The sequence below is a fragment of the Camarhynchus parvulus genome, chromosome 7, assembly GCF_901933205.1.
Source record: "Camarhynchus parvulus chromosome 7, STF_HiC, whole genome shotgun sequence".
In the NCBI taxonomy this organism is placed as follows: Eukaryota; Metazoa; Chordata; class Aves; order Passeriformes; family Thraupidae; genus Camarhynchus; species Camarhynchus parvulus.
The window spans coordinates 30128512-30155812 of NC_044577.1; the positions used below are offsets into that span (position 1 = coordinate 30128512).

At 42.5% G+C, this 27301-nt stretch overlaps 1 protein-coding gene across 1 annotated transcript in view; it reads right to left on the bottom strand.

Annotated features, from left to right (window-relative positions):
• The window catches only part of DPP10 (dipeptidyl peptidase like 10), a 242103-nt gene extending 214912 nt beyond the window's left edge, over positions 1-27191 (bottom strand). Inside the window, exon 1 of the mRNA XM_030951855.1 lies at positions 26978-27191. Within this exon, the coding sequence (XP_030807715.1) occupies positions 26978-27049 (72 nt within the window). The 5' untranslated portion in view covers positions 27050-27191. The remainder of the gene's footprint in view (positions 1-26977) is intronic.
• Between the last annotated feature and the right edge of the window lie 110 nt (positions 27192-27301).

Here is a 27301-nt window from a genome sequence, read left to right on the forward strand (position 1 = left end):
GAGCCAGCCTTAAAAATATGTAAATTTGAATTGCTAGAGAAGTAATGATTAATTAAATTCACAGGAAGTTGATTCAAAACATGTTTGAGGTAACGTTAATTTTAAAAATGCCTCAGTTAGTATTCCACACACATGCTTAGGATTTTAAATATTGCCAAACATTAAGAAGATGACTTTTGAGAAGGATTATGAACAGTATGAGTTTTCACAACAGTCTTCTTCCCTTTCTGACTGCAGAAAAATGAGATATACGAGACTTCCTTTTTTTCTTTCCTTATTTCAGCATCTGGAAATGTTCTTATAATTTTGTGAAAATAATTCTCTTTCTACCTTGTACCAGTACTTTATTTCAGGGTTGACAGCCACTTCTTTAGAGGAAATCAAGCCAAAAAGAGAGAGCAGAAGATTAGGGTTGGTCCTGCTTCAGAAGGGTGTATGGTACAGTGTGCATCTTCACAAGCATATTAACCAGGTTTGGGCTATTTTTTAACAGCTTTTTAAACAACACATTACCCCAGATTCTGATTTCAGCTACAGCTCTTTGGCACCAGTGCCAAAATCAGAGATGACTGCAGATGAAAGCCAGAATGAGCCCATATTTTCCTGCTGATGCACTGTGTATCTCACCAGGTTAAGGCACGGGAGTCACCCAAATATAAACTATATAAGTAATGGTCCAGCAGCACCTCACAAACCACATCAGGGATTTGTGCATTGACAAATGAGCACAATTTAAAGAAAAGGCAGAAGGGGCCCTACTGAAGGGATCATTGCAAAAGGCTCTCCTCCTCCTCCATGAGGGCTTTGCTGACAGTGAGACACACCAACCACCTCTTTTACCACCCTTTTTTCACCACCAACTCTTTTACACCTTTTTTTCACCACCACCTTTTAAAAGTCTGAAAACTCCTCAGGCACAGAGGATGGGGATTGAATCTCAAGGTAGGACTCTATATAAATCCTCTTCTGAAGCTGTGCCCTTGATGATCCCTCAAAGCTGCTGTTGCTTTGGTTGGGTAAGCCCTGAAACCTTCTAGGACCGAAGACCTTTACTTCTCTAAGCTCTTTTCATACAGTACTTCAACAAAGAAAGTTTTTGAAGCAGACAATTCTTTATCTACTTCTTCACACATCCTGAAAGGCTCTCTTAAATTTTATGGATCTCTCAACGTAAATGAAGCACCCTTCTGGAATTTAGACCATAGAAAATGCCCTACAGTTTAATTTAAACCTGCTGAGAGTTTATACACACTCATCTGAACAAATAACAGTAATTGTGTGGTGAACCTGTATCTGGATTATAGGTGTCCATCACAACAATGACTCCATACTAATAATCTATTTTCAAAATGTTGGGGTTTGTTTTGATTTGTTTTCTAATCAAGTCTGGTTAAGCTTCAGTGCTTCATCTGAATCCTTCTGCATTTAAACTTTGCTTAGGACATGAATGCAGCTCCAAAGCCTCTTATTAAATGCTCATTCAATTATGCTCTCCATGGATGTACCACAAAGCTGAACTGTTACTTGTGACATCTACACTCAGAAAGTTTTAGTAATTTTAATTGGTAATTGTTATGCAGCATCCTACAAAGCTGCCCTGGTAATCACCTCTAATGGTTTCTACAGCTGGTTTTTGGACCAAAAAGAATTCTCCTTTCCAAAAGGAACTGCTTGCAGATAACACAGAGAAAGCTCTCTGACAGTAACGTCTGTCTGCATTCTTTACTCATTTTTTTATTCCAATCCCTCCCTGTTCTTTTCCTATCCTTTAATAACTTGCTACCTTTTTGAATATTTTAATACACTTTTGTAGCTATTTTTTTTCTTGTCCACCAAATACCCCTAATCTGTCTTAAAGAACTGTCTAATCAAGTTAGTTTTCTAATGAATGTGACATATTCATCCAAATTCTTAAACATACTCCAGTTTCCAAGTCAGGTTTTACATTTCCTACCTATTTTCAGGGTTTCCTACTACCCACACTACCAGTGCTTATATAAATAATAACAAGCACCTCCAGATCTTCATGAATTTTGGGTCATCTGCTGTGGACTTGTTCCGAAGAGCAAAACAACAACATAAGAAAAATGGAAATAAAGATTGTTCTGTGCTTTAAAAACCAGGCAAATGAGCACAACAAACCTGTGCCTGTTCCAGTTCAGCCTCCAGAGCACAGAGAAAGACAAAACCCCTGCCTTAGTCCTCTGCAGACATGCAACACTTCAGAGGCAAAGGTAAGTAACAAGGACATTTCTCAAACTCTCTTCTTCAGCTCTTTATTTGTCCATATTTTCTGTAATGAATTCCATAATTACATTCTGTAATGAATGTTTACCTTTCCCCTTCTCTACTGTTCTAGTATTGCATTACTTGCTGAAAAAAATGTGATTTATATGGCTTTCTCAGCCTTCAAACAACCAGAGAATATATGATTTCCTAGCCCAGATGAAGAGACTTCCCCCATTTTTCAGTGTCTACATTATTCCTGCATGCTTATTGTGGAGTATTCAGGTTTAATACTCAGCCAAAATTGTACCTGTCAGTTCTGTGAAGAATTGCAGCTGCCTAATAAGAAACAAAAGACCAGAAAGGGGAAACAAAAAAACAAAAAAAAAAAAATTCCAAACTACAAAAATCCCCCAAACCAGTATAATCCTGGTTTGTTGGGTTTTTAAAAGGATTAAAACCAAACACAATAAAAATTAAAAGCATCAACAGAGTAGCACCAACTGTGAAGTTAATAAAACTCCTCTTATCGTCATGAACAGTGAACTGGAAAAAATAGATACAGCCTTTCCCTCGTCCATTTATGTAACACACTAAATCATTCTAAGTGTTCAAAATGCATATTAAATTATTGACCATACCAATTTCCCTGGCCCATAAAAAACCCTGCAGAGAAAGGCTTTGCCCACACAGCTCTGCTGGCTGCATCCCTGCTGCACACAGCTTTGGGCATCTTTGGTGCCTTAAAACACATTTATTTACTTGTGCAGGACTTTTCTGGTTGAAGATGCCCAAAATAAAGGAAGGCTGTGTTGTTTTGCTAAAAGCTTGTTTTACCAGCACACAGCACCAAGGAGAGAGACACAGCAAGTGCAGAAAACCCATCTCCATGGTGTTTTTGGAGTGCTGGAGAAACACATGGAGGCTGAGCAGGAATGGCATTGCAAGCCTTACACATTGCATTGTTATTTGTCTTTATTTATCTGTTAAAAAGTATTTACATGCATTTTAAACGCCACTACTTACCTATATTTAGGTATATAATATCAGTCTGATATTTAAGATATTTAAATATCCTGAAAATAAATAATATGTAACTGTGGATGTTTAGAACACTGTTCCTCAAAACCTTGTTGCAGTGGCTATGGACAAGCAGCAGCTAAAATTAGAAAATAATGATAGGTTTTTTTCATAGGACTGGAAGATGAAATATAATTCATATGTCAAAGATGCCACTATCATTTCCTGAGGCAGATGACAACAAATATCATCAAAATAGCTTGATTATATGAAAGTACTGCTTTCAGGACAGCAAAACAAATTATTTTGCAAGTCCAGTGCAATGGCAGTAGGGGAACTTCATGCTGTTTGCAGCATGTTCTAGAATCAGGAAATAAGAACAGCAACAAGCAGCTTTGTTAAGGATTAAACACTGAAACAGTGATATGGAGAGAGATACTGAATAAATGAGAACAGGATGAGTTCATTAAGCTACTGCAGCAAACTAGGCAGCCCTGTCTCTGAGATGGATGTGTTTGCTCTCAGTTGAACACTGCAGAGTAAATATCAGAGTTCAACCTATTCCAGAAGAATCTGAAGTCAGAAAGGTAATCTGCATAATAGCAGTAATTTCCAAAAGTATTTACTATTAATTAATTACATGATTGAGAAAACTTGCTAGCAAACTCAATGATCTTTCGGTTACTCAAAAAAACCCATTAGTAGACCGCCTTTCTTGAACCTGAAAAGCTGCAAAAATCTACTCAAATTTGCCAATGGTACCACATGAAGCCACTAATTCTTCTGTCTTATGCATTTTAAATTATTTATTTTGCACGGTGCATCTGCTGCGCTGTTTCTCAGTTGAACTAGAGGTGTTCTTGGCAGATGCCTAAATAGTTTCCAAAGGAAAACTCTTCCAAACTCAAAGCAAGCTGCAGGTACCCCAATCAGCATCACACCTTCCTCTACACACTCTGCTGGAACTTTGTGCAAAACGGGGCAGAAAAGGCACAATGTATGTTAACAATGTCTTTTAAAAGTCTGAAAACTCACTGAAATTATTATGACTATTAATTATTATTAGGTATTCTTTTGTTTAAACTACAGGATATTAAGTAAATATTGATATGAACTCTTGCAGCACTAATTAATTTTTAAAAATCTTGTGAGACATTCCATTAACTAAGATACACATCAAAATAACTGCCAGGACATGCACAAAAGACAGCTGGCAGTCTACAAGCCTGCATCTGCCAGGACACTTCTGCCCTCCTCTACCACAGCACACACTGCAGGGATTATGTCTGCATTGCTAATGCCAGGTTACAACAAGAAAAGAAAGTCTTGAGAATCTGCTACTCAACACAACACCATGTTAGGCTGCAGTGGATTTTGCACTTTGCACAATTTGTGTGTTGGAAGAAAAAAATCTAAGCCTGGTTTTACAAAATTGAACTAATCTAGAGTAGGAGACACTTCAGGCAACTGTTCAGAGTTCCTATTGTTTCTAGGAATACAGGAAAAATTGTTTTTCTCTCAGCATTTCACTACTGGTTCATCTATTAAGCCTTGATTTTGCAAAACACTCTTCTAAGTTACCTGCTAAAAGTTGAAAAAAGACAGGATGATGACTCTGCAGTAGGTTCATTAACTTCTTTCCTAAAGATCAACACAACAACATTACAGATGTGCAGATTTTCCTGCATCTTTTATGGAAGAGGAAAAGCATCAGCAGCACACTGCATTATTTTTGCAAGTGCTTTCCAGCTAGTGAGGGTCCAAATGACACAGAGCCCTACAAACAGCCTTGCAGCACAAACCTGAAATGAAACACACCCCTGAACCAGCCTGCCTCACTCGCTGTGCAGCTGCTGCTGCTCCTGTCTCAACACAGAACGTGGCTCCACGTAGGACAGGCACAACACTGCTTACACTGACACGATGCTCAGAACATTCACCGAGTTTGCTGAGATAAAATAAGTGCCAGCTCTGCTGGCAGCAGTTGAACAGCAAACATCTTCCCCCACTGGCTGATGAAAACGTCAAGGAGAGTGAGCTCTAGTAGGATAAATGAGGTCACTGTTTGCAATTCCCTGCCAGCCTGCTGGTTGAAGAAAACACCATTCGTCAGTAAACCTAAAGCAAAACACACTATACCACAAAGCTGTCCCAAAGTCATCACTCATCCCGGCCCAAAACAAACATGAGCAAAAAAAAATTGCTTTTAATTCCAAAAGACAACCTCTACACCCCTTACTATTATAAGCATGATATTCACTTAAACACTGAATAAAAACTAAAATTTAAAAGTAATTTCATGGTAATCACAATGTACTTGAAGAATAAAAATAAGAAAAATCAAAAAAATAAATGCAAAGCAATGGCTGTAGCACCGCTTCTGAACCACTTCTCCAAAATCATTCCATAAACCCTTGGAGGTCCAATATTTATAGGGGGCCCTGAATTCACATGCAGCACATTCATTCTGTTAATCAGCCTTAATAAATAGGTCCACCCCAGGGCTTTGGGCAATCCTTTGATGCTCAATCTGCCTGCTTTGAGAAACTGCTCCAGGAAATGATTTCAGGACTTTTAAATAGAATACACAGAGAGAAGGCAGCTGTGCTGAAGGGTTTAGAGGTGCTGCTCATGGAAGTGTCATGTCCAGCCTATGGCTCTTGGGAATGCCCAGAGACAACACTGGAATCAACTCATGGTTTAAATCCCCTTGTGTTACCCCAAAAAGAACAGCTGCATGGGACAGTTCACTCTAGGACATCTGACTATCAAGGAAAAAAATCTTTAACTTGATGCATTTTTAATTAGGCTTTGTCAATAGGAAAGCCAGGCTGAGCTTTACACAGGTCTCCACTCGTGCTGCATGCAATGCCTGCACTGTTTATCCTCAGCAGCTCTAATCCTGCTTTGAAAAACCAAGCGTCAGCATCAGGAACTAAATGCATTAAAAAATGAACACGGGAATGATCACACAGGCCATTTGTTCCCTTTAAATACTGCTTATACATAAATAGATAAAAGTATTTGCTGAGAAAGCTGAGGAAGCTTTGACAAGCCTTTGGGGAAAAGAGTCTGCTGCTGCTGCTGGCACGGTGCAGGAGCACACCTCTTCCAGGAGCATGAAGCAGAGGAGACAAGGCACAAGGAGGACCTCTGACCACTCCACAGACCAGGAATCAGAGTGGGATGGAATTTCGGAACAGGCCCACCCTATGGCTTTGAAGCAAAGCTCCCATCGTGTGGGCACTGCCTCCCTGGTATCTCCCTGATGCCCTGAAGGGCAAAGGTGGGCCCAAGGTTTTGTGGTTCCTCCTTTTCCCCAGAGATTCAGACCCAAGGAAGAACATCGACATAGTGCTAGAATTTACCCCGACCCTGAATGTTTTGCATCCTTGAAGTAAGAGGAGAACTCATGAAGTAAGAGGAGAACTCAGCTTCTGCAAAGCATTTAGAGAGTGAGAGATGATAGGGGTAATTTGTGGTAGCAGTGATGGTGGATTTTAAGTCCCTGTGCAAAAAGGAAATTATTATCCCTCCTCCATCCCTTGTTTTCTTCCCTTTCTAAGCAAGCTGCCAAGCCAGCAGGTACAGGCAACTCTTTTTTGTTTTTGTTTTTGTTTTTTTTTTTTTTGTGTGTGTGTTAGGATTGGATTTAAGCCCTCAACCTAGAGGACACCTTCCAAAGAGACACAGGGGGATAGAGCTCTGCTCCTCACCTCCCACCTCAGATCAGGACCAAAAGGCACTGTCCATTACTGGAGAAAATTAACACCTTCCTCCCCTGGGAAATCCCACGGGTATGATATCCACCATGGGGCTCTTTCCTGGGGGTCACAGCTGTGCACCCTGCTGTGGGCACAGCTGGGATTCCAGAGGGGAAGGAAGTTCTGACAGGATGCAGGATGGACTGCAGAAATGCACCCCATGACTCAGGTCACATACCTCTGCTACCTGCAATGCTCTCTACTCTCAATACACAGCTTTGCCAGTAAAACAAACCACACAATTAATTCTTTTAATATACAGTAATGATCCTGTTTCTTCTGTGATCTTGGGATGAAAGCACAGCACATGAATACAGATTGCTGTGTTATGGCACCAGGACCTTCCAGGCAACCAGCACCCTGTGGATGCAGCTACAGCCTGCCCAGCACTTCTGAAAGCAGCAGAGATCTCAGGAGGGTTTCCCTCTTTTAATAACTGAACAGCTTAATACAGGAGGCACTGACAAAAGAAATATATGAAGCACAATTCAATTATTTCCAACTGCTGATTTTACAGTTTCTTAAAATGCCATTTCCTAGATGGCTGCTCATGCTTCCTGAGGGGCGCTGTGCTTTGCCAGGGGTGGGGCTGCATTTCTGGGGGGCTCTGTCCTCGCACTCCTCTTGAGACATCCAGCTCCATCCTCCACCTGCACATTGAGCCCACAGCTCAGCTCAGAGCTGAGCAGCTGGGCTTGCCCAGGGCTCAGACCCAGCAGATTTTCCCGAGCATCCAGGGCAGATGCTGGAAACATCTGCACCCAGGAGAGTTGGGCAAAGCCACTCCCAGGCTATTCCCAGCAGTGCACAAAGTTTCAAAGACCATGCCCCGCCACCCTCCTTCTCAGTCACTCCTTGATTTAGGGAATTATAGACTCACAGAAATGGGCACATATATCCCTGTCTGCCTTTAGGTGTTCATGCAACTTCTGAAAATGCTGCAGCTGACAGGAGCCCCTGGGGCTCTTGGCCATGGACAAGGTGCCACAGCTGCCAGGAGCACATCCTGACACAGGTCTGATGTGCAGAACACACCCAAATCACATCCAGCAGCCTGGAGCTTCCCATCTGATTAACAGGACACCTCAACTCCCTAAAACACTTGGAAAGACACAACCACACCAGCACCTGCCCTGGCACAGCAGCACTGCAGCAGCAACAAGTGGATGGCAAAAAAAGAGCAAGATGACAATGGATGCAAAAATGGATCCAAAAGTGTCCCGATTTCCAGTGGGACACTGTCTGTGTCTTAGGGCTCTTGCCTTGATGAAGAAGGCTGCATACAGCCTGAAGGCTCACTAGCATGGCACCTGTAATTTCTGAGAGCAGTTTGAGTGAAGGATCTGCTGCTGCCCACTCTCAAAAAGAAGCAAAAAACAATAAAAGGATTCTGGGGAAACCAAAACCAGTGCATGGAGAAGATGGATTCCAGAGGCAAATAAAAAATAGCTGAAACATGAGACACTTGAGAAGTTTTTATCTCCAAAAGATCATAGCTGGAGCCTTTCATCTTCTCAGCACACTAATCCAGCAGACACACAAGTGGGAAGCAGCACATAGCTGGGTCCTTGGAAAGGGGGGCAGGTGAAACAATATCCACTTGAACTCAGCTTTGGTCTGAAGCTGCACAACGTGCTCTACCAGCTGAGAGCATCCTGCAGGCTCCACTGCTGAGAAAGGTTTTAGAAATGTACCTTTCACAAATGTCTCCCATCAGAATCTCTTTTATCTCTCACAATGATAAAAGCACTCTTGCACAGAAATGACTTTTGGTTTTACCAGCTGACATCTAGACTTGTCTGTGAGACACTTTTCAAAAAAAGTCCCAGCAACATTACTATTAGGAAAGACTTTAATGATTGTTATTGGTCTTCATTAGAGAATCTTTTGCTATGAAATGGTTATTCATAATATAAATATTTAAAACTAATCACACATTGATATGACATAAATCTTCTTTTTGTTCTTTTGTGGAAAAAACACACAGATTGCATCTTCAAGATGCACTTACACCACAAATGAACAAAAATTTTAAAAACATTGCTGGGAGGAAGAAATCTCTCCTTAACCCCTTACTGCTGTCAACAGTATCCAAGCTTCATTTGCTGCCAGGTTCTATCCCATGGGGTCCCTGCTTGGTCCCCAGACCTTCATGTAGCACAATCTGTCACCTTTACACTGTCCATACATCTTCAAACACACCTGGATCACGTGCAGGACGTGGGACAAGGATGTGTGACAGCCCCTGGAGTCACTTGCCTGTGCCAGAGCACCAGGGAAGCAAGGCTCATGCTGTTTTCCTGCACAACAAAATGCAGGGAGACAGTGTGGAAGGCAAGGGGAAGTCAGGATGACTCTGCAACACAGCCTGTTCTCTTTGCTGTTCTTTCTCATTGAAAATGCTGTTTGATCACAGGTCAAAAATAATTCACCTCTGTCACCTCCCTCCTTTCAGGGCTGCAGAGATGTTCCTGGGCTGCTGTGCCAAACCAGAGGCAGCTCAGCACAGCAAATCCTGCGAGCTCTGAACAGCTCCAGCCACCACAGAGCTCGCCCTGATGCCAACAAGTGAGGCCATTCAGCCAGTGTAAGAGCTCAGGGCACTGGGGTCGGCTCTCTTCTCTGATAAATAGGATTTTTTAATCCTCTCTCCTTCCTTGCTGCAGCTAGTTTTGCCACGGTCTGTACAGAACAGGTTTTCCTGACTTCAGCCATCCAAGGGTAAAGCTGGCTTTGAAGCCCAACAGAAGGCACACAAATGGAATGGAGAAAAGATTTTTACTGCAACTTGATGAGAACACTTGGAAAAAAAAATACCACCTGTCCTGTAGTTGATGCTTTCAGGAGAAAGGTTTTTTTTGTCTTTCCCTTCTGAAGCCACATAGTTGCTACGATGGTGATTGCCACTCTCTTCATGTGACAGCAAGAACATAAAACAAGCCTGTTAACAGCTTGGGCAATGCTACATAAGGGAAATATCATTCCTTTAAATTGCAGGGGGAAAAACATCTCAGAAGTGAAAAATGTAATATTTGTGCTACACTGTTAAAGTGTAGATCTCAAAGCATGCTCAGGTCCTCAGCTCAAGCCTCACACATATCAGTATGCTGTCATGAGCAGGGCCAGGAAACAACTCAAAGCAAAAGTGTAATTTTTACTGAACTATAACTATGGCTCTCATTACACAGAAAACTGAGGTTTTATCCTGATCCACACTATACTTCTCTGAACAGCTTGCTGGTTGTTTTTAAAAAATACACAGTACAAAGGTCTTTAGCTTTCTCTAATGCTCCCAATTACAAAACATCAATCTTTGTCAATCACCTTTGTCTAAGGTTTATATTTTGTGCCACCAGAACACTCTGACACACTGCCACTTTCTCTCCTGGGAGCCAGCAGCCTGAGACAACCCTGAAATCATGACATAACTCTAATAAACCCCCAGAATTATGCCAGCACTGTTTGGGTACAAATGAGCCCTGAAGCAGATCCTGTGAATGTATTCAGCAGCCTCACACCCTCCCAGCAGTGGCTCAAAGGCACTGCAGACCAAGCCCCCTTTCTTCACTGCCCAGGACAGTCTTGCCTAGCTCCTCCTAATTCTGTTTGCTCTCCATTTCAAAAGGAAATGCAGGCAAACATCTGAAGAAAACCCAGCTCAGATATTGCTATGTTTTATGCAGAGGAAATGCTCATAAAAATGGACTCTGAGAATGTATTTTTAATAGCAACGAAGGGAAAAAAAATATTTTTGGATTGGAGATTTAACCCACCTGTACTGGGATATGAAATCATTTCACCAGGCTAAGATCCAGGCTCATTTCACCATAATTGCAGGCATCTAATTTAAGAGCAAAGTCACCCAGGCTTCCCTCTATAATTAACTGCAAAAGACTGATGACCTGAATTGTTCTGCTGAAATACCTAAAATTTCTCTAATCCTCCCTGCTGATTTAAGAACTTCATCTAAGGCTTAAAGTCAGGTAGGAGGACTTTCAAATTAAAAAGAAATTAAAATGAAAGAAGAAAGAACAGAAGGCAACCCAGAAACCTAGAAGAGAAGATTAAATTTCCTTTAAAAATACAACAGCCAGACAGCTACTCAAGGTCCACAAAATATTTAATGCCCATGCATTAAAATGTTACAAAATTGAATGGTGTTTACAGTTTAATGAAGCAGATGGACAGAGCATGTGCTGCTTTCTCTGCATAAAAGCCCAATCAAAGTAAAACAGCATCCCTTCTGATGTCCACATGTTGGTAAACTCAAGGGATTAATAACCATGCAGTCAGAGTCGTAGTGCTTTGCTTCAAAGAAATTTGCAAATGAAGATTAATTCTAACAGCTTGATGCATATCTGATAAATAGCACTAGAATACAGCAAATACATGTTTCAAAGTTGTATTTTCATGCAATTATTTGAAAAGGTTTTGTCACAGTGGCATGAAAATTGGTTACTGTATACTGGTTTGTAATCATTTCTGCCTTAAAGTGGTTTTCAGACCCCCAAGTACCTCGGGGTGGATGTTGCGAGCGTTTGGCATTTCTGAATGTTGATCAGTCACACCCCAGGGCAAAGTGTTTGCAAGTCTGTGATTTTCTTCCCAGGTTTGCCAATGGCCAGGAGAGCTGAAAACACACACCATGAGCATCTACAGCTCCATAGAATCACAGAATTCACAGGATGATTAGATTGGAAAAGACCTCCAAGATCATCGAGTCCAACCCTTCCCTAACACCTCAACTAAACCATGACACCCAGTGCCACATCCAGGCTTTGTTAAACACATCCAGGGATGGTGACTACACCACCCCCTCCCAAACCCCCGGGCAGGCCATTCCAGTACTGTATCACTCTTTCAGTGAAAAACTTTTCCTTCATATCCAACCTGTACTTCCCTTGGTGCAGCTTGAGACTTTGACCTCTGGTCCTGTCAGTGCTGCCTGGAGAAAGAGCCCAAGCCCACCTGAGCACAACCACCCTTCAGGGAGCTGTAGAGAGTAATGAGGTCACCCCTGAGTCTCCTTTCCATAAGTGCATGTGGTCTCATTTGCACTTTAGTTCAGACATTAGTATTACTTCAGGAGTGGGATCCTAACATTATTCCAGCAGATCTTAACATCAGTTGGTATCAGAGGTGGATCATAACATTAAATTGATGTCAGAAGTGGGATCATAACAGGGAGTTTTGGTACAACCCCAGTTTCACAGGACCTGACACACTTTCTGCATGCCCTGCTCTGTGCCACGGTGCACAGTGGGTGGCCCATCCATATCATACCTCTCTTCCCAGCCTTTAAATTACCAACACCTTGTCTGAAATCTGTGATTATTACATTATAAAACAACCACAAACTGTTGCAATATTTTGTTTCTACTCATTTCATGGGTGTATCACTATCCAATCCCATATGCCACTGCAGGAGCCCTTCACCCTCACCAGCAGTGCAGCAGTGAGAGGCAGATTACATCCAGACAACTGGTGGCTTTATTATGCCATATTTCTGAAAAGGAAAATGGGATTAGGTGGTTTATCTTAATGTTCAGAGGCTGGGGATGATTGGATTAAATTTTTTTAATCACTGTTCTGTTACTCCTCCCAAGACTGGTTTATACAGCAGAGGACAAGGGGTGTTAGAGGAAAGGGTTATTTGCTCCAAACTGCACTGCTTGGGAGCAAAGATTAATATGGATCACATCCAGCTTCACCACTTCAGTGTCTTGTAAGAACACAGAAACTCCTGTAAGGCTGGTTTCTTCAAAGCCACAGCATGGTGAATTAGAACTCAGCTACTCTCTGAGCAGCAGAGCTACCTGTAGTTTCCTTAAGATCCAAAAAAATATCGATAAAATCTCCAGCTGAATTTACACAACACGTGTCCCAGGATGAAAACTTAAGTAACTCTCAACACCAGCAGCTACATGTTTATGAGCCCTTCCAGAGTGCTGGGGAACATTTTCAAAGCACCTACCATTGTATCATTTCAAACTGCATCACAAATGCTCGCTACCCGAAATGCAAACCCTCCTGGGAAGCAGGTATCATTACATCAACTACAGCTTGGTTTAGCATCACAGGTGATTTGATGTCTCCAAACTTGCAGGTTCAACTGCAAGCACTAGGATAACTTCCAGGAATGTGAGTGTATTTTGAAAGAAAAAGATGAATAATCCATGGGGGAAACGCAGACAATAGCTTTTACACGTGCCCATAAATCATAAATCCAGGCACAAAAAGGCTTCTCTTGGTCAGTGGCAAAATAATAAAACCCAAAATAAACCATTATGCGTCTCCCAGAATTAGACTCTTTACAAGTTTTTTAAAGACTCTTTGGGCATGAACCCAAAAACGGGAAGACAAATTCAGTGTCAGAGACTTGAAATGGGATGAATGCACTCACAGTCCTTGTCAGACTGGTTCATCTTCCAGTCACTGCCTCCAGAGGCTTTTTGCAGCCTCCACCTTCGCTGGTCCATGCTCAGGGTCTGACCCCCCAAGGTTTTGGGGCACTACAGCAAAGCAGGATCACAGCAGCTCAACACTTGGCATTGCCCAAACAACACAAACTTATCCTGGGGTTCAAGCAGTGGATTCAGAATGAACTCTTCAAGTCAGGATATACAAATAATTATAACACAGGCTGAAATTAATTCATTATATGCATAGAATTATTAATACTCACCAAAAGTCCTTGAGCAAGAAAGGCCACAATGAAAATAATCCTAAAGTTCTGGTTAAATGTTTCCAGCCAAATCACATGGATACCCTCAGCTACTTCCTTTCCTAATACACAAACTTGTTGCCTCTTTTTCCAATTTGATGGGGTTGTTTGCAAATATTCTGTTTATGTAGTGATTTTTTTTTAAATCTAATCACTTCAAGAGAATGAAACACTCTTCCCTCTCTTCTTGTCTATCTGGAAAGACTCTCTCCCCATTTCAGAGACAGTCAATGCAAACTGCTGGCAGGTTTCTCAAATCACACCAATTCACAGCTATTTTAGAAAAACTGAAATAGAAAAATGGAAAATGGAGATAACAGTATTAATTTCCATCCCCTTGATACTTATCCTATCTATTTAGACTGCAGAAAAATGCTTTTGTTTCCCTCAATGTTCCAATTGCAATTCAATCTTGGATGACGATTGAAGCCCTGTCACAATACAAATAAAACTTTCAGAAATTCTTAGAATTGAACTACAACTACTGAAGTACAAAACCACAGAAACAAAGTCTTTGGTGCCATGCAGCTGAAGAATTGAGCCCTCAAAAAAACAGTAGTTGCTTTCAAGAGAAATAATGAAAGGTTCCACAACCCTGTACACTAAAAAATATGGGATATTTCAGTGACTCTGACAGATTCAGAGGCAGGGGCCTCTGTACCAAGAGCCCTTCAGATGCTCATAAAGGAACAGGCTTTTCTTGGTGAAAACAACTCACCCTCACCCAGATTAACCTCTTGTCACCCTCCAAGCCCTGTTTTTACTTAGAAGTTTTATGCTTGAGGTGAATTTCTGGAGACTCAAATTTTGTGCTTCCCATACATCAGAGAAGGCTGCATGCTGAATGCATTGCCTTTGGGCAATATCTTAAAAGCCAACTAACTTCTGGTTTTTCCCAAATGATGTGAAATCTTGATAACTGAGAGCTGTTTTCAAACACTTCAAGGTAAGGCACAGACACCTCCAAGTCTCAGAAGGCTGTAGCATGATCAGAAAGTAGACTTATTTTTCATAAGTATTACTAAAAACAAAATCCTTTAAGTGCATGAAGGACCCCTATGATAATGGACAAGGAATTTTTCTTGTAGCAAAAAGAGTCACAGAGACAGGAATAACAATGAAATTGAGCACAAAACAAAAAGGGAAAAAAAACCCAGAAAGGGCATTGCAGTGTCACTGGTTCATCCGGGTCAGCTTGCAGGAGAATTACTACTGAAAACACTTTCATAACATGAAAATGTTATCTCCATAGGAACATTCCTTTTCTCTGATGGGATGAAAATTAAAAAAAACCTGATCAAAATAAAATTTAAAAACAACTTTATGCAAGGTAGGGCAAAAACAAAGGGAGAATCTTTCCCCATGTGGAAAAAGTCTATTCATACCACCAGGCAATTTCCATCTCTGTAGAACAAAAATGTGAAACCTTTGCTGATTAAAAAACACCTATTACTACGCATTCTCCAGGACCAGTGGAAGCTGATGAAGGGTCCCTTAAAATACTTCACATAGCTCACTAGTTTTTCATGGATTTGCCCCAAATGTCCAAGAAATTTAAAGGACTTACACTCTTGAAATGTCTCTCTCTGCAACAACCAGGGTTCTTCTAACATGCACTGCCCTTTCTAAGCTTTGCACGGATAATTTTGAGCAACTTTGTTGTTTGGTTTTTTTTACAGAAATTATTAGGAGAGGCCCCAGACCTCCCTGGAAGCTGTGAAAGAGCAACTGGAGGGATCCCAGACAGAGGAACAAGCTGTTACAATGCATGAGAGTTACAGGAATGCAAACACAAGACACGCAGGACAAGGTGCCTTTCTGTGTGCTCACATAAAATATCCAAAAATTATGGATGAAAATTATGGACCAAAAAAAATTATGGACAAAACATGTCTCCAGGTCTTCACAATGACCAAGGAACACTGTCATAAGAGTACAAAACCTCAGTGTTATTATGGAAGTAGCCCTTAAAAAAGCAGACTCAGAATAATTAATAAATACTTGCGTAGATGAGCTGTCTCACACTGACACAGCACATAGGGGATGTTCTAAATGAGTGTCTTAGGTGTTTCTTTGTTTTCTTTTTCTTGATAGGAAAGAGGATAATGAGAGACAGCACTGGAACCTGGTCTGATTTGCTGCTGGATTTCAAAGACCATTCACTGATTCCTGAGCAGCAAGTACAGGTACCCAAAGGATAAGGAACTCAATCCAGAGGGAGTAAGACAGGTAAAGTTTTTAAAAGTCTGAAGGAGTTCATACATTGATACTCTCAATGACTGGAAAAAAGAAGGAAAAAAATAAAAAAAACCAAAAAGAAAGTATGAATGAGTTACAGTGGCCCAGAAGTCTGCAGAAATGCAAGCACAGATAATTTATGTAACGTATGTGTTTCACACTCCCACTGTTCTGCAGCACTCTGTAAAACCTGCTGTTATTACATGCTATACTGGCATGTCTATTACTTTCCAACAAGAAAATCATTACTTTGGCCTGCCTCCTGGTCTTGCTGAGTTTTGTATAGCTCACCTGGCCATTTCAAAAACACAAACTGAAAAATTGTCTATAAATCAGATACTTGACAGGAAAAAGAAGTATTCTGCACTACTTAGCACAGCCAGGGCTGCACTGCATCAAATTCTACTGCCTGCTTTTTAACAATGCCATCACTTAGAAAAAATGGCACTAATATAATGGTTCAATATTCAATGTAATGAAGCGGGCTCAACAGCATTCCACCAGTCACAAAAGAGACATTACTGTCTGTCGTTTGTGAATAAACTTCCCTTTGTTGTGATTTAATCAACCTTCATTTTTAACCTGCATACATAAAACATTAAATGCTAGAAGCCTTAATTACTTTGAAAAACACCTGAATAATTTAATCTCAAAGCACAGCTTTTTCCACACCAAGAACCTCAAGAAACTCCTTAAGGGCAAAAGCCTCCCAGTAATCTGCCAGCTAAATCCAAGAGCCTTTGTAGAACCAGTTAACTCATTTTCAGTGACTAAACATTGCTTCTACAAATACTTTTAAATACAGACTCTGGCTGCCTACCATGTGCAGTGTCTCAAGAGTGAGCCCCAACACACCAGTTGTAAAACAAGACTTGCTGGGAGGAAAACCTGAGGTACAGAACAGGGGATCCACCAAACAGATGGAGTCCACTAGAGTTGGGTGGACACTACTGCATGTTCACAGCCCAACATGGACCTGCTAAAGCCACCAAACAAGCATTTTTGTACCTGCTTTAACCCAGCCACCATACTGCACATTCACAAGGAAGACGCACATCAAGTTGCTTTCACTGCAATAAAAAGGATATGTGATAAAAAGGAAAGGGGGAAAAAAAAAAGTCCTTTCCTCAAAATCTTTATAGCAAGTAAGATGCTGTACAACCCAAATTCTTGCACTCTCAAGGAGAAAAAAAAGAAAGAAAAAGAAAAAAAGAAAAAAAAAACTGCATAGCACTTACAGCCAGATCAAGGTCCTGGCATGAGAGTTAATGCCAGGTCATGGATGAATGCTGACCACATCCAGCCTTTGAAAGTGCAGCCTTTGAAATCCTTTCCACAGTCACAGCAGCAGCTTCCAGACCCCAGAGTAAATTTATATTAAGTTTTGTCCAGTGCTGCATGGGAATCAGTAGAATTCCATACTTAGTCTGCAGTTCTTCAGGAAAAGTTCTCTTTAGCTCAGATATAAGATAATCTATTATTTCTTTCCTATTACAACAAAGATTTACAGTAGACATAAAAAGGAAAGGAGGAACTTTTCATCATTGTCAAGCAGCAGAAAGGGGGAAAAAAAAGAGAGATGATTGTAATAAAGGTTTGTTTTGTATCTCGTAGGAGTTCATTTGTATCGACTATCAACAATTGTAAAACTCCCAGTAATTCACAGATTCACCAAGGAATCCACATCATTCCATCTCCTGTAGACTGCAACTCATTACATTTCTCTGGGATACCACCTTTATCCAAGGGCAAAAAATTTTTGCTTGGGCATCTTTCTGGAAACCATTTTTCATTTTAAGACATCAAAAGGTGCAGAGTTCAAAGCTTACCTCAGCATTTCTACCCCAAGGGTTAAATTGCCTGCCTTGAAAAATATGTTCCTTATTTCACTCTCCTTTTCCCTTTTTCCATTTTATGTACCTATTGTTTCTTGTTATGATTTGTGCAAGATCAGGCACTCGATTGCAATGCAGAGCAACACCTGGCAGGGATTTCTTACACTGTGTCTGTTTTCTCCCTTAACTGATCACAGCCAGACATTTCCACCTCATCCATCCCATCCCTCCTATTTATGTGCCTTGTTTCCACCAAGCTTGTCCCAGCCCACATTTTAGATGGTGGATGTGCTGAAGTCCCACTTTTAATGGAAATCCACTACAGTAAAATAGATAACACCATTCCCCTCATTAGGGAAGTGTTTCCATGTAATGTGACCATGCCTCATTACTCCATACTCTACTTGAGCACACTAAGCACAACACAGGCAAAAAAAAAAAACTGTTCCTCTCAGGTTTGTTGCAATTTGCTGACAGTTTTGATGTGCTGCTCCCCTCCTCCTTATTACCAGTGCAAGTTCAAATTCCTAGAAATGATGGAAATGCTTTCACAGTGGTGTGAAAGCAACACTCAGTGCTGGGTCCTCAGCATCCACAGATCACTGAAAAATAGGTGAGTGATTAAGAGTCTGTCCTGCTCAGCTCAGTCACACTGGATTGTGCTGGCAGCAAGAACAGAGGAGGAATTTACAGCCCAAATCTGCTGGGTTAGACAAACAGGTAATACTAATTCTACCCAAAATCATGGCATTATGCAGATAAAATGCTGCTTTTAGCACCATGAACCACTTCAGAGATAATCACTGAAAGCTCGACTGAAGCATACCCAACATTCCTAGGTATGCTCTTTGTTTACCAGTTTCCTGGAATAATTGATGGAGAAGGGATAGTACAAGAAAATCAGATTAAACTGGTTTTCTAATACAGTCTCCACAAAAATTTTCTCACGTGAGACTCCATTCACAGACACAATCTGTATTGAAATAAACAGAAAATCTTCCCCCTGAAATTTCCAGGTTGCAGAGATGGTCTTGAGGGTGCATAATGACCAAATGCCAAAACCCCTCAGGATGTATTATCCCAGCCACCTGTGGGGCTGTTCCACTGGCACAGCAAACACAGACACATGGAAGTGCAACACTTTGGGAGCAACAACTGCACCCTAAATGACAACCCCTGTGTTTCATATCATCTCAGGTTCCTGCCTAAAGGGCAGAAATCCACACCCTTAGACAGCTACCAACAACACCAACCTTCCTGCAGCTCCTCTGGATTGTGAGGCTCCTCCTAAATTTTAGTGTTTTTCTCACAGAAGTGCACAAATATCAGTGAGCCACTGTGTTACTAACAGACCAGCACACGTGAACCCGCTCCCTGTGGCATTGCTCAGGAACATTTTAAAAGGCAGTCAGCTTTCCCTAAACGTGCACTGGAGGTCCATCACAGGCAACTCTGACATTTCAAATTCCCAAAACAATAACACAGCTCAAACACTGACATTATTTCTGAAATTGCAGCCTTCAAGGACCTACCTAAATCACACAGAAATTCTGCAACCAGTCAAGAACAGAACAAGGGCTTTTAACCTCCAATTTCGTAATCTCCATTCTCTTTCAAGTTAGTGGAGCCCTTTCAGATACATCTCTCTATGCAGAGCTAGGAAAAAAATCTGTTACAGAAGGTCACATGATCTATAAATCTCCTCTATAAACCCTTTGTTTATACACTACTATAAACAATCCTTTTGTTTCCTGCTGTCTATTTCAGATTCTGAGTGGTCCTCATAAGCATCTCAGTGAAACTGAGACCTCTCCACCACCTGTAACTCACTTATTCATGTCAGTATATTTCTGTCTTGACTGGGGAAGCAATGAACACTGCTATGTTTGAAAAATAGCAAACAAATACCTACAAACATGTAAGAAATTGATCCAGTGTTGCAATGAAAAAAACTAAGTAACGCAACGTAGTTGCATCAGGCCTAAGCCAAGTGAAAAAAAACAAACCAAAATCATAGAGCTGCTTTTAAATATAAGCACGTATTGATCACCTGCTGTATTTGTTACATTTGTGTAGCAAAGAGAGAGCATCAGAACTGCAAAGCCATACCTGTTAAGTGTTGCAGAAAGGTAGAAAAATTAGAAAAGGTCTCATAAAATCAGGCCTGCTCTGTAAGATCAGCGGCTAGCCTGGCATGCTGGCACTTTGCAAGTTCCCACGTGAAAGCAATCCTGGTGTCAACAGTTCATGAACATGAAAGTCTATTCCTGGGTGAAAAACAACTAACACCTGCATAAACATTAAATCTATACCATGAGAACCAGTGACGAAAATATGTAAACAATTTAAGAATAGAGAGATTTGATAGACCAGTAAAATACCAACCAATTACTAATTACTAACCAATAAAGTAATTGGCAAGAAAGCTACCAACCAATTGGAGTCACACACAAAGTCTGTAAAACTGTATAAAAATTAGTTTTGTAAATAAAAAAGGGTTTTTTCTTGCATGAAGAAAATGGAGTCTGGCGTGATTTATTCCCATAGTTAAGGACCTGATTTGCACACCTGCTGTATTTCACGGACCAGCTCCAGTCTGATCCAACACCCACTGAGAGCTGGTGCACCCCACGGGTGCTCCTGGAGCACTTCAGCTTCTTTAACTTCGTCCCAAGGGAATCCAACTCTGAAACTGCTCCAAAGTGCAAGACAAAATTCATCAGGGTCAGTCAGGAAATGCTACCACGTGCTTACCCAACAACTTCCTGCAGGCCAAGGGACTCTTCTGGAACTGCACTGACTTAGAACAATTACATTATTACGTTATTTAGGATTGTTATTAGACCACTGATTTGAACAGCTCTTCCTTAAGACTCAAAACTGTAGCACACCATCGCTCATAATTAGGTGGGCTTATGCTCAAATCCTTTTTCTGAAGAACTCCCCCAATATATCTGAAATGCTTTGATTTAACCAGGCTCTGAAGCCTTAGGATGGAAAAAGGGGGAAAGGAGGTCAGCAGTCTCTGCATCGCCAGGAGCAGAGAGAACAATCACTGGGGATGAATGATCAGTCACACTGGCAGTGTTTGATTTACTTGCTTGCACTTGCCCAGCACTTCAAGCAAGTTTTCCCATTGGCAATAGGAATTCTCTCTATATTCTCAAAAATAAAACTCCAATATTGGCCCGCTTTGTTTTTTGGAAAGCTACAAAATGCTTTTCTTTCCTCCCCAAAGGAACTGCACATTGCAAATACTGCCCCAGGCAGTCTAAAATATGCCCCCAAAAGCTTTTATAGAATCATTATTTTCCTTAGATTATCACATTGTTTAATACTCCCTAATTGATTTTCTTAGGCAATATCCTCCCAGCGCCAGAGGGATTTTATCTTATCTATTTTATCTTAGAACCGGTCAAAACTATTTACAGATTCTCTACATAAATAACACATAATAAGTTATGTGGCTGTGCCAGCAGTGTTAAGAAAGATTAAAAAAAGGTCTTTTAGCTTCAGCCTCAGATCTGTAGGTCATCCAATGTCCTTCCTAATGGATAAATACAGTAATTTATCATCATCAGTCACCATCAGCATTGTTCTTTTTACTATCATATATTCATGGACATCATTCGATGCAGCTGAGTGAAGCGGAAAAGAAGTGCATGATTAAAGTGGAAAAGGACAGAGTTTGAGACATCCGAGATTTTGTGACTAATGCTTTGACTTCAAATATGACACAGGTCCTGGAAGGCTCACAAAGACAGTGCCAACAAGATACAGGTACCTGCTGGCAGGACACAGGCAGGCATGGCAGCAGGTGAGACTGCCTGTGTCTTGACATGCAACGCTAAAGAAAGTAAAAAATGTGAAATGCAAATCTGTACACCTACAAGTCATTCCATAGGTCAGACAAATTTCAAAACTCTATTAGTTAAAAAAAAAAACCAACAAAACAACACAACAAAACACAACAACAACGATACCCCTCTAGGGATCACTTATTGCATTATTTACTACCACCACGGAAAGAGAGTCTGTGGTCACATTTATGTGTCACTAACACACATGCATATGATCTCCAAATGGCTCCAAGTTATTAGAAAGTGCTAAAATGATGGGTTTCAAATTTGAGAATAACATCAAACAGCATCGCTGTTTGCTTAAAGAGTTCCTCCCTCTTGTTAATTATCAAAATAGTTCGCCTGAAGCAATACTTTCAATTGGAAGATGCCTGAAAAAAACACAGACAGGGTTTATAAAAACAGCTAATACAATATGTATGTTCAAATATCTGAGGCTACTATGTAACCTACAGCATGCCTGCAATTCTTTCTAACACAGAAGAGCCAAAAAGATTGCCCTGTTTCACAGTTTTTGATTTACTGCATAGGTAATCCCTTTAATCCACCTGCAAGCAGAGGGCTCTGCATGCAGGAAATTCAGGTGCTGTATGATGCTGCCCAAGTTCTCACATGCTGTTCTGCAAGCAAGGCACACTGCAAAGAGGAATCAGAACCATGAGGGGAGGGTACCAAGAGCAAGAGAGCATCAGCGTGATCACCCTGCCCTGTGTCCATCAGCAGAGAGAATTTGTGCTTGTGCCCCAGGGTGGAGGCTGGATAAAGGACTGGAAGGGTCTTGGTGAAGTTTTCTGCATTAGGAAAGTGAGTTTCTGACACTTGTTGGACACTCATCACTTGTGAATTTGAGGGGTACAGAGAAATAACCCCATGTGCTCTGCTGACCCTGAAACACGTGTGTGGCTCAAGCTCCCCGAGATCGTGCACGCACTCAGAGCAGGCACCAGGTGTCACAGACAATGATGCTCCTCAATTACCATCAGGAACATCTCACCAAAACCAGATCCTGCTCACCCCTGCCCCACGGAGCTCAGAGCAGAAAACAAGAACTTCAGTGAAGGTGGAAGACAAGCTTCAGGCTTTTTGTGCCAATCACCACCATCAGTATGCGGCTGAACTACATGGAAGCAGTCACAGGCAAAGAGAAAGGGAGTAAAGGCCACGTGTACTATCTGAAAGATGACACATCCTGTGCCTTCCTCTAGAATCTGAATCCTGAACAATATTACAACCACCACAGGTAATACATTTTCCTATGAGCTTCTTGTGAAGCTGGTCACACAGTCAACAGATACTGCAAGCCTGTAATGCCCTTTGCTGGATCCAGCAAAGATACAGTGTGGCCTCTATAGGGTGTAAGAAAAATAATTTAAAATTAATATTCAAACAATAACTCTTTATGAAATATTCAGGGAATAATGATATAACCTTATTTCACCACTACTATTGGCTTTTCTTACCTACTGTTTGTGACCCTGTGTTGAACCTTGTTGAAAGCAGTAAGTTGGGTAAAGCAAACAAACAAAGCAATGTAAAAGTTCCACCAGGCTGGTAAGCAGGAAAAATGCAAAGTCACTTTGGATTGTGTACTATAACTGGATTTCTTATTTCAGCCTGAAGCCAGCTCTCACACAAACAGGAGTGGGGGACATGAACCTGACCACCTGACTGAATCTTTCACACCTGTTGTGTGTGCATGATTAAGAGTTCAAGTTTCCTCCTGACCCACCAAACTCAAACTGACCTGAGTGGGGCAAGGGAGAGCCCTTCCACCTTGACAAAACCTCATTAAGGTGAATATTGCTCTGGACAGACACAGCTATCCATCAGTGTTTTTCCCACTACAAGAACAGAATCTGGTTTTGGGAAAAGAAAAAAAGCAATGAAGAAAGTAATAAAAAAAAATTAAATTATTTTGGCTTTAGTCACTGAAAAAAATAAAACACAGATAATTGTCTTCAGATGTACTTTTTGAATGTGCCACTTTCTGGTGACCACCAAAACTGGTCCTGAGAGAAAAAGTCAACTCCTGAAATCAAGACAGTCAATCAAACACTAGCCAGTTGTCCTTGGTTTTTTACTAAACATGTAATTTAAATGCTTACCAAATAATGTCGTGATTTAGTACAACACAACATCTGATTTGACCTTGCTTAAGAAGAGTAATGTAGTAGATTCTAAAATTATATACAGTAAAATAACAAAAACAAAACAAACAAACAAAACCCCAAATCAAAACAAAAAAGGAAAAAAAAACCAAACAAAAAACCCCCACTTTTTTCTGCTTTAAAATCAATTTCAAAAAGACATCAGGTTGGGAGAGTAAAAGAGGCTCAGGAGAAAATGATTATAAATTTCAAAGGTCTGTCTTCTGCACACACAAAGAACAGCAAGTAGCACCAGGTGGTGTAGATCATCTGGCTTCTTGTAAACAGACTGAAGCCTCACAAAGGTAATACCTAGAGGAATTATCTCAGTTTTTCATCTGCAAAGACAGAAACATTCATCACCTAGCAAGTCATTCAGTTACATCATGTTTTTCAAATATGTTGTGTCCGCTGACTATCAAATGGTTGTGCCTTCTAAAAAAGATCACTAAACATCATTGTCCAAGACCCCAAGACAGTTCTTAAGAGCTACAAGATGAAAAACACTCCTTTTTGTCCTCTAAGGGGAACTGAAGGAGCCACACTAACTCCTGTCACAGTGCTGAGCACTTGGATAGAGCATTCCAGAAATACAGATCATTTACAGCTATTTTCCTTTCTGCAGATATATCACCTGCGTGTAAAACTGTAATTTTTGCAATAAATATGACTCATCATTCAGCAGCGAGGTGAGAATAAATCTGGCTAATTTATCAAACCCAATGCCAAAACATCATTAGCATTGTTAATGGAAGTTGATATTGGATGTCTTGTCCCAGGGGAGCCTTGGTTTAAAAGTACTATCAGAGGAAGTGTTGGATATGAAATTGTATCCTATTATTCATAAGGTGATGGCTGTGGATGCTTCAGTCAGTCAATCCAAGCTTTTATTTAAAGTGGAGAATCCCAGCATTAGCCTGCTGTGATTTGAAATCCCATCTTGGGTTACAAGCCTATACATTTACCAGAAATGCTTCACCTTTGGTACGACTGCTCTCAGAGAAATCTGTAAAACCAGACTTTGGAAACAGGAAAGAGATTTACACTTAGAAGATCTTGGTACAACTCCTTATTTTTTCTAGAACTTTCTACTTCTCCACCAGAAAAGAAGTGCTGGCCCTGCTGCCTCAGGAAACCCTTGTCAGAGCAGACACCTCCTTGTTATAAATAGGTCAATAAACTCCCAGGTGTCAAGTGCAGAGACACTTCAAGTTCACACGAGCTCACTAACATGCAATGTGAAACGTGAGTACCCACAGATGGATTTATTGAAAGCCCCAAGAAGGATGCATTGTCCATATGAGCAAGCCCATGAGAGTGCTGTGGGATGTGAAAAAGCAGAGTGAACATTTGAATCTCTTTTCTTCTTCCCCCCATGCTCATCAGAGCACCAACTCTGCAACTGCAACCCTGAAAAGCCAACAAAAAGCTTTGAAACTGGAATATTCTTTTGTCAGGATCACAGCCATATCCCACTGCTGCACTAAGAACGGTTTCCAGCACAAACCTGAAGTCTTAATTAAACTCTTAATATTTAGTGTGCTTTAAATTGATATCTTACTGCTGTTCCTCATTACAACCTAAAAAAGCAGTCAAAACTGGTAATTTTTTTCATATAATATTAATCCTGCTTTGAAAAGATTTCCACCTCCAACAACAATTGCCAATTCAACACCTCTGAATTGAATATAAAGAAATAGAGATTGGTTAAGTTCAAGTACTTTTTATGACATCTAATAGCAGTATCCCTCTAAAGGAAAACAATGTCCTTGAAATTTACGAGCTCCATGAACCTCTGAGCCTATTTAAAATGATCTTCACTTTTCCATAAATTCTACTGTTTAAGCACTGTGGAAGTTACCCATCTATTTCAGATCATGTAACTTACACAATTAATTTATTCAAGAAGGATCAAATGGATTATTTTACCAGCATTACACGAAAATGTGCCATAGTGCATACATTTTTGAGCAGAGAGCAGAGCATAAATTTATTTAAATGAATGGGTTCACTGATTCTGGACAGACTCCTCAGATCTAAGCGTGCAGCCTGGCTGTGCTTGCAGGACCCGGGCTTGCTAAAGCAGATCTGAGCCCAGCAGCTTCCACTGCTGGCGCTTTTCACCCAATGCCAGTGTACCGAAGGAAAGCTCAGCTTTGGATGGATGTAGCAGAGAATGAAAACGTGAAATGCAGCTGCCCACGTCCTGCCAGCCCGTTCAGCGAGCCGGAGTTCCGAACCAAAAGCGGCGCGCACGGACAATGTGATGTGCAAAAACCCCCTCCGCTGGAGTTCGCCTATTTTAAGGTGCCTGGGGGAGAGGGAGAGCTGAGCGCTGCCGGGGGGGCTCTCCCGCCGGGTGCCGAGGGCAGGTGGATGCTCCGGCTCCGGCACGACCCCCGGCCCGCCCCGGCCGCCGGAGCGTCCCCCGGGGACAGCCCCATCCCTGCCGGTGCCTTAGATCCTGTCGCCCGGGAGCATCGGGCGCAGCGACCTGGTGATGAAAACTTCGATTTTGTGAGGATGACATCCAAGTTCGGCTGCTCCCCGGCACCATGTGTCATATACCGCCCGAGACCCGAAGCGAGCCGCTGCCGAGAGACACCGGTACCGAGAGCAGCCCGCCAGCCCCAGCCCCGCCGGCCCACGGGGCGGCACCGCCGGGCCAAGGGACGTGACCGCCGCCCGGCCGCGGCCAAAATCCCCCCGGGGAACCTCCCCGGCCTCGGGGCCGCTCCCTGCCCGCCCCGAGCGGAGCGGGCGGCGATGAGGAGCGCCCCGCACCGCCGGCCAGCCCGGCCGCTCCCGCGGTGCCACCGCGGCTCCCCGCGGCCAGGGCAGCATCCCCCGCACCGTGCGGCTCCCCCGGCGCAACTCGCGGGGAAACGGAGCGCAAACTACTGCGGGACCCGCTGCTGACCGACATGCCAGCCCCGGTGCGGGTCCGGACCGGGCTGGGTCTCCTCCGGGCGGCCCCAGCGCATCCCCGAGCCAGCTCCGCGGGGCTCCCTGTTCCCCCCGGCCGAACCGCCCCGAGGGCGCCCGTGTCCCCCGTCTCCCTCCCGCACACTTTTCTCCAGCTCTGCACAACTTCTCCGGGACGGCGGCCGCCCCCATCCCCGTCCGTCCCCGGCCCCACGGCGCCTCCCGCCGCGGGTCGCACCTGGTCGGGCTGCGGCGGCGGCGGGTTCCCCCTGCCGCCCGGGTGCGCCGGCTGCTCCTTCATGGCTGTCATCGCAGGGGCTCGGCGCGGCGCCTCTCACTGCTGCTGCGGCCCCGGGCACCCCTCCCTCGGCGCCAGCCGCATGACACCAGCCTCCCCTGGAAGTGGCGCGGCGGAGGAGGAGGAGGAGGAGGAGAAAGAGGAGGACGGGCGGGGGGCGCGGAGCCGCCGCCGCGGCAGCGCTGCTACCGCAGTGCCCGGCGCGCCGGAGCTCAGGGGGCGCCCGGCCCCGCCGTGCCCCTCGCCGGGGGCGGCCGCGCAGCA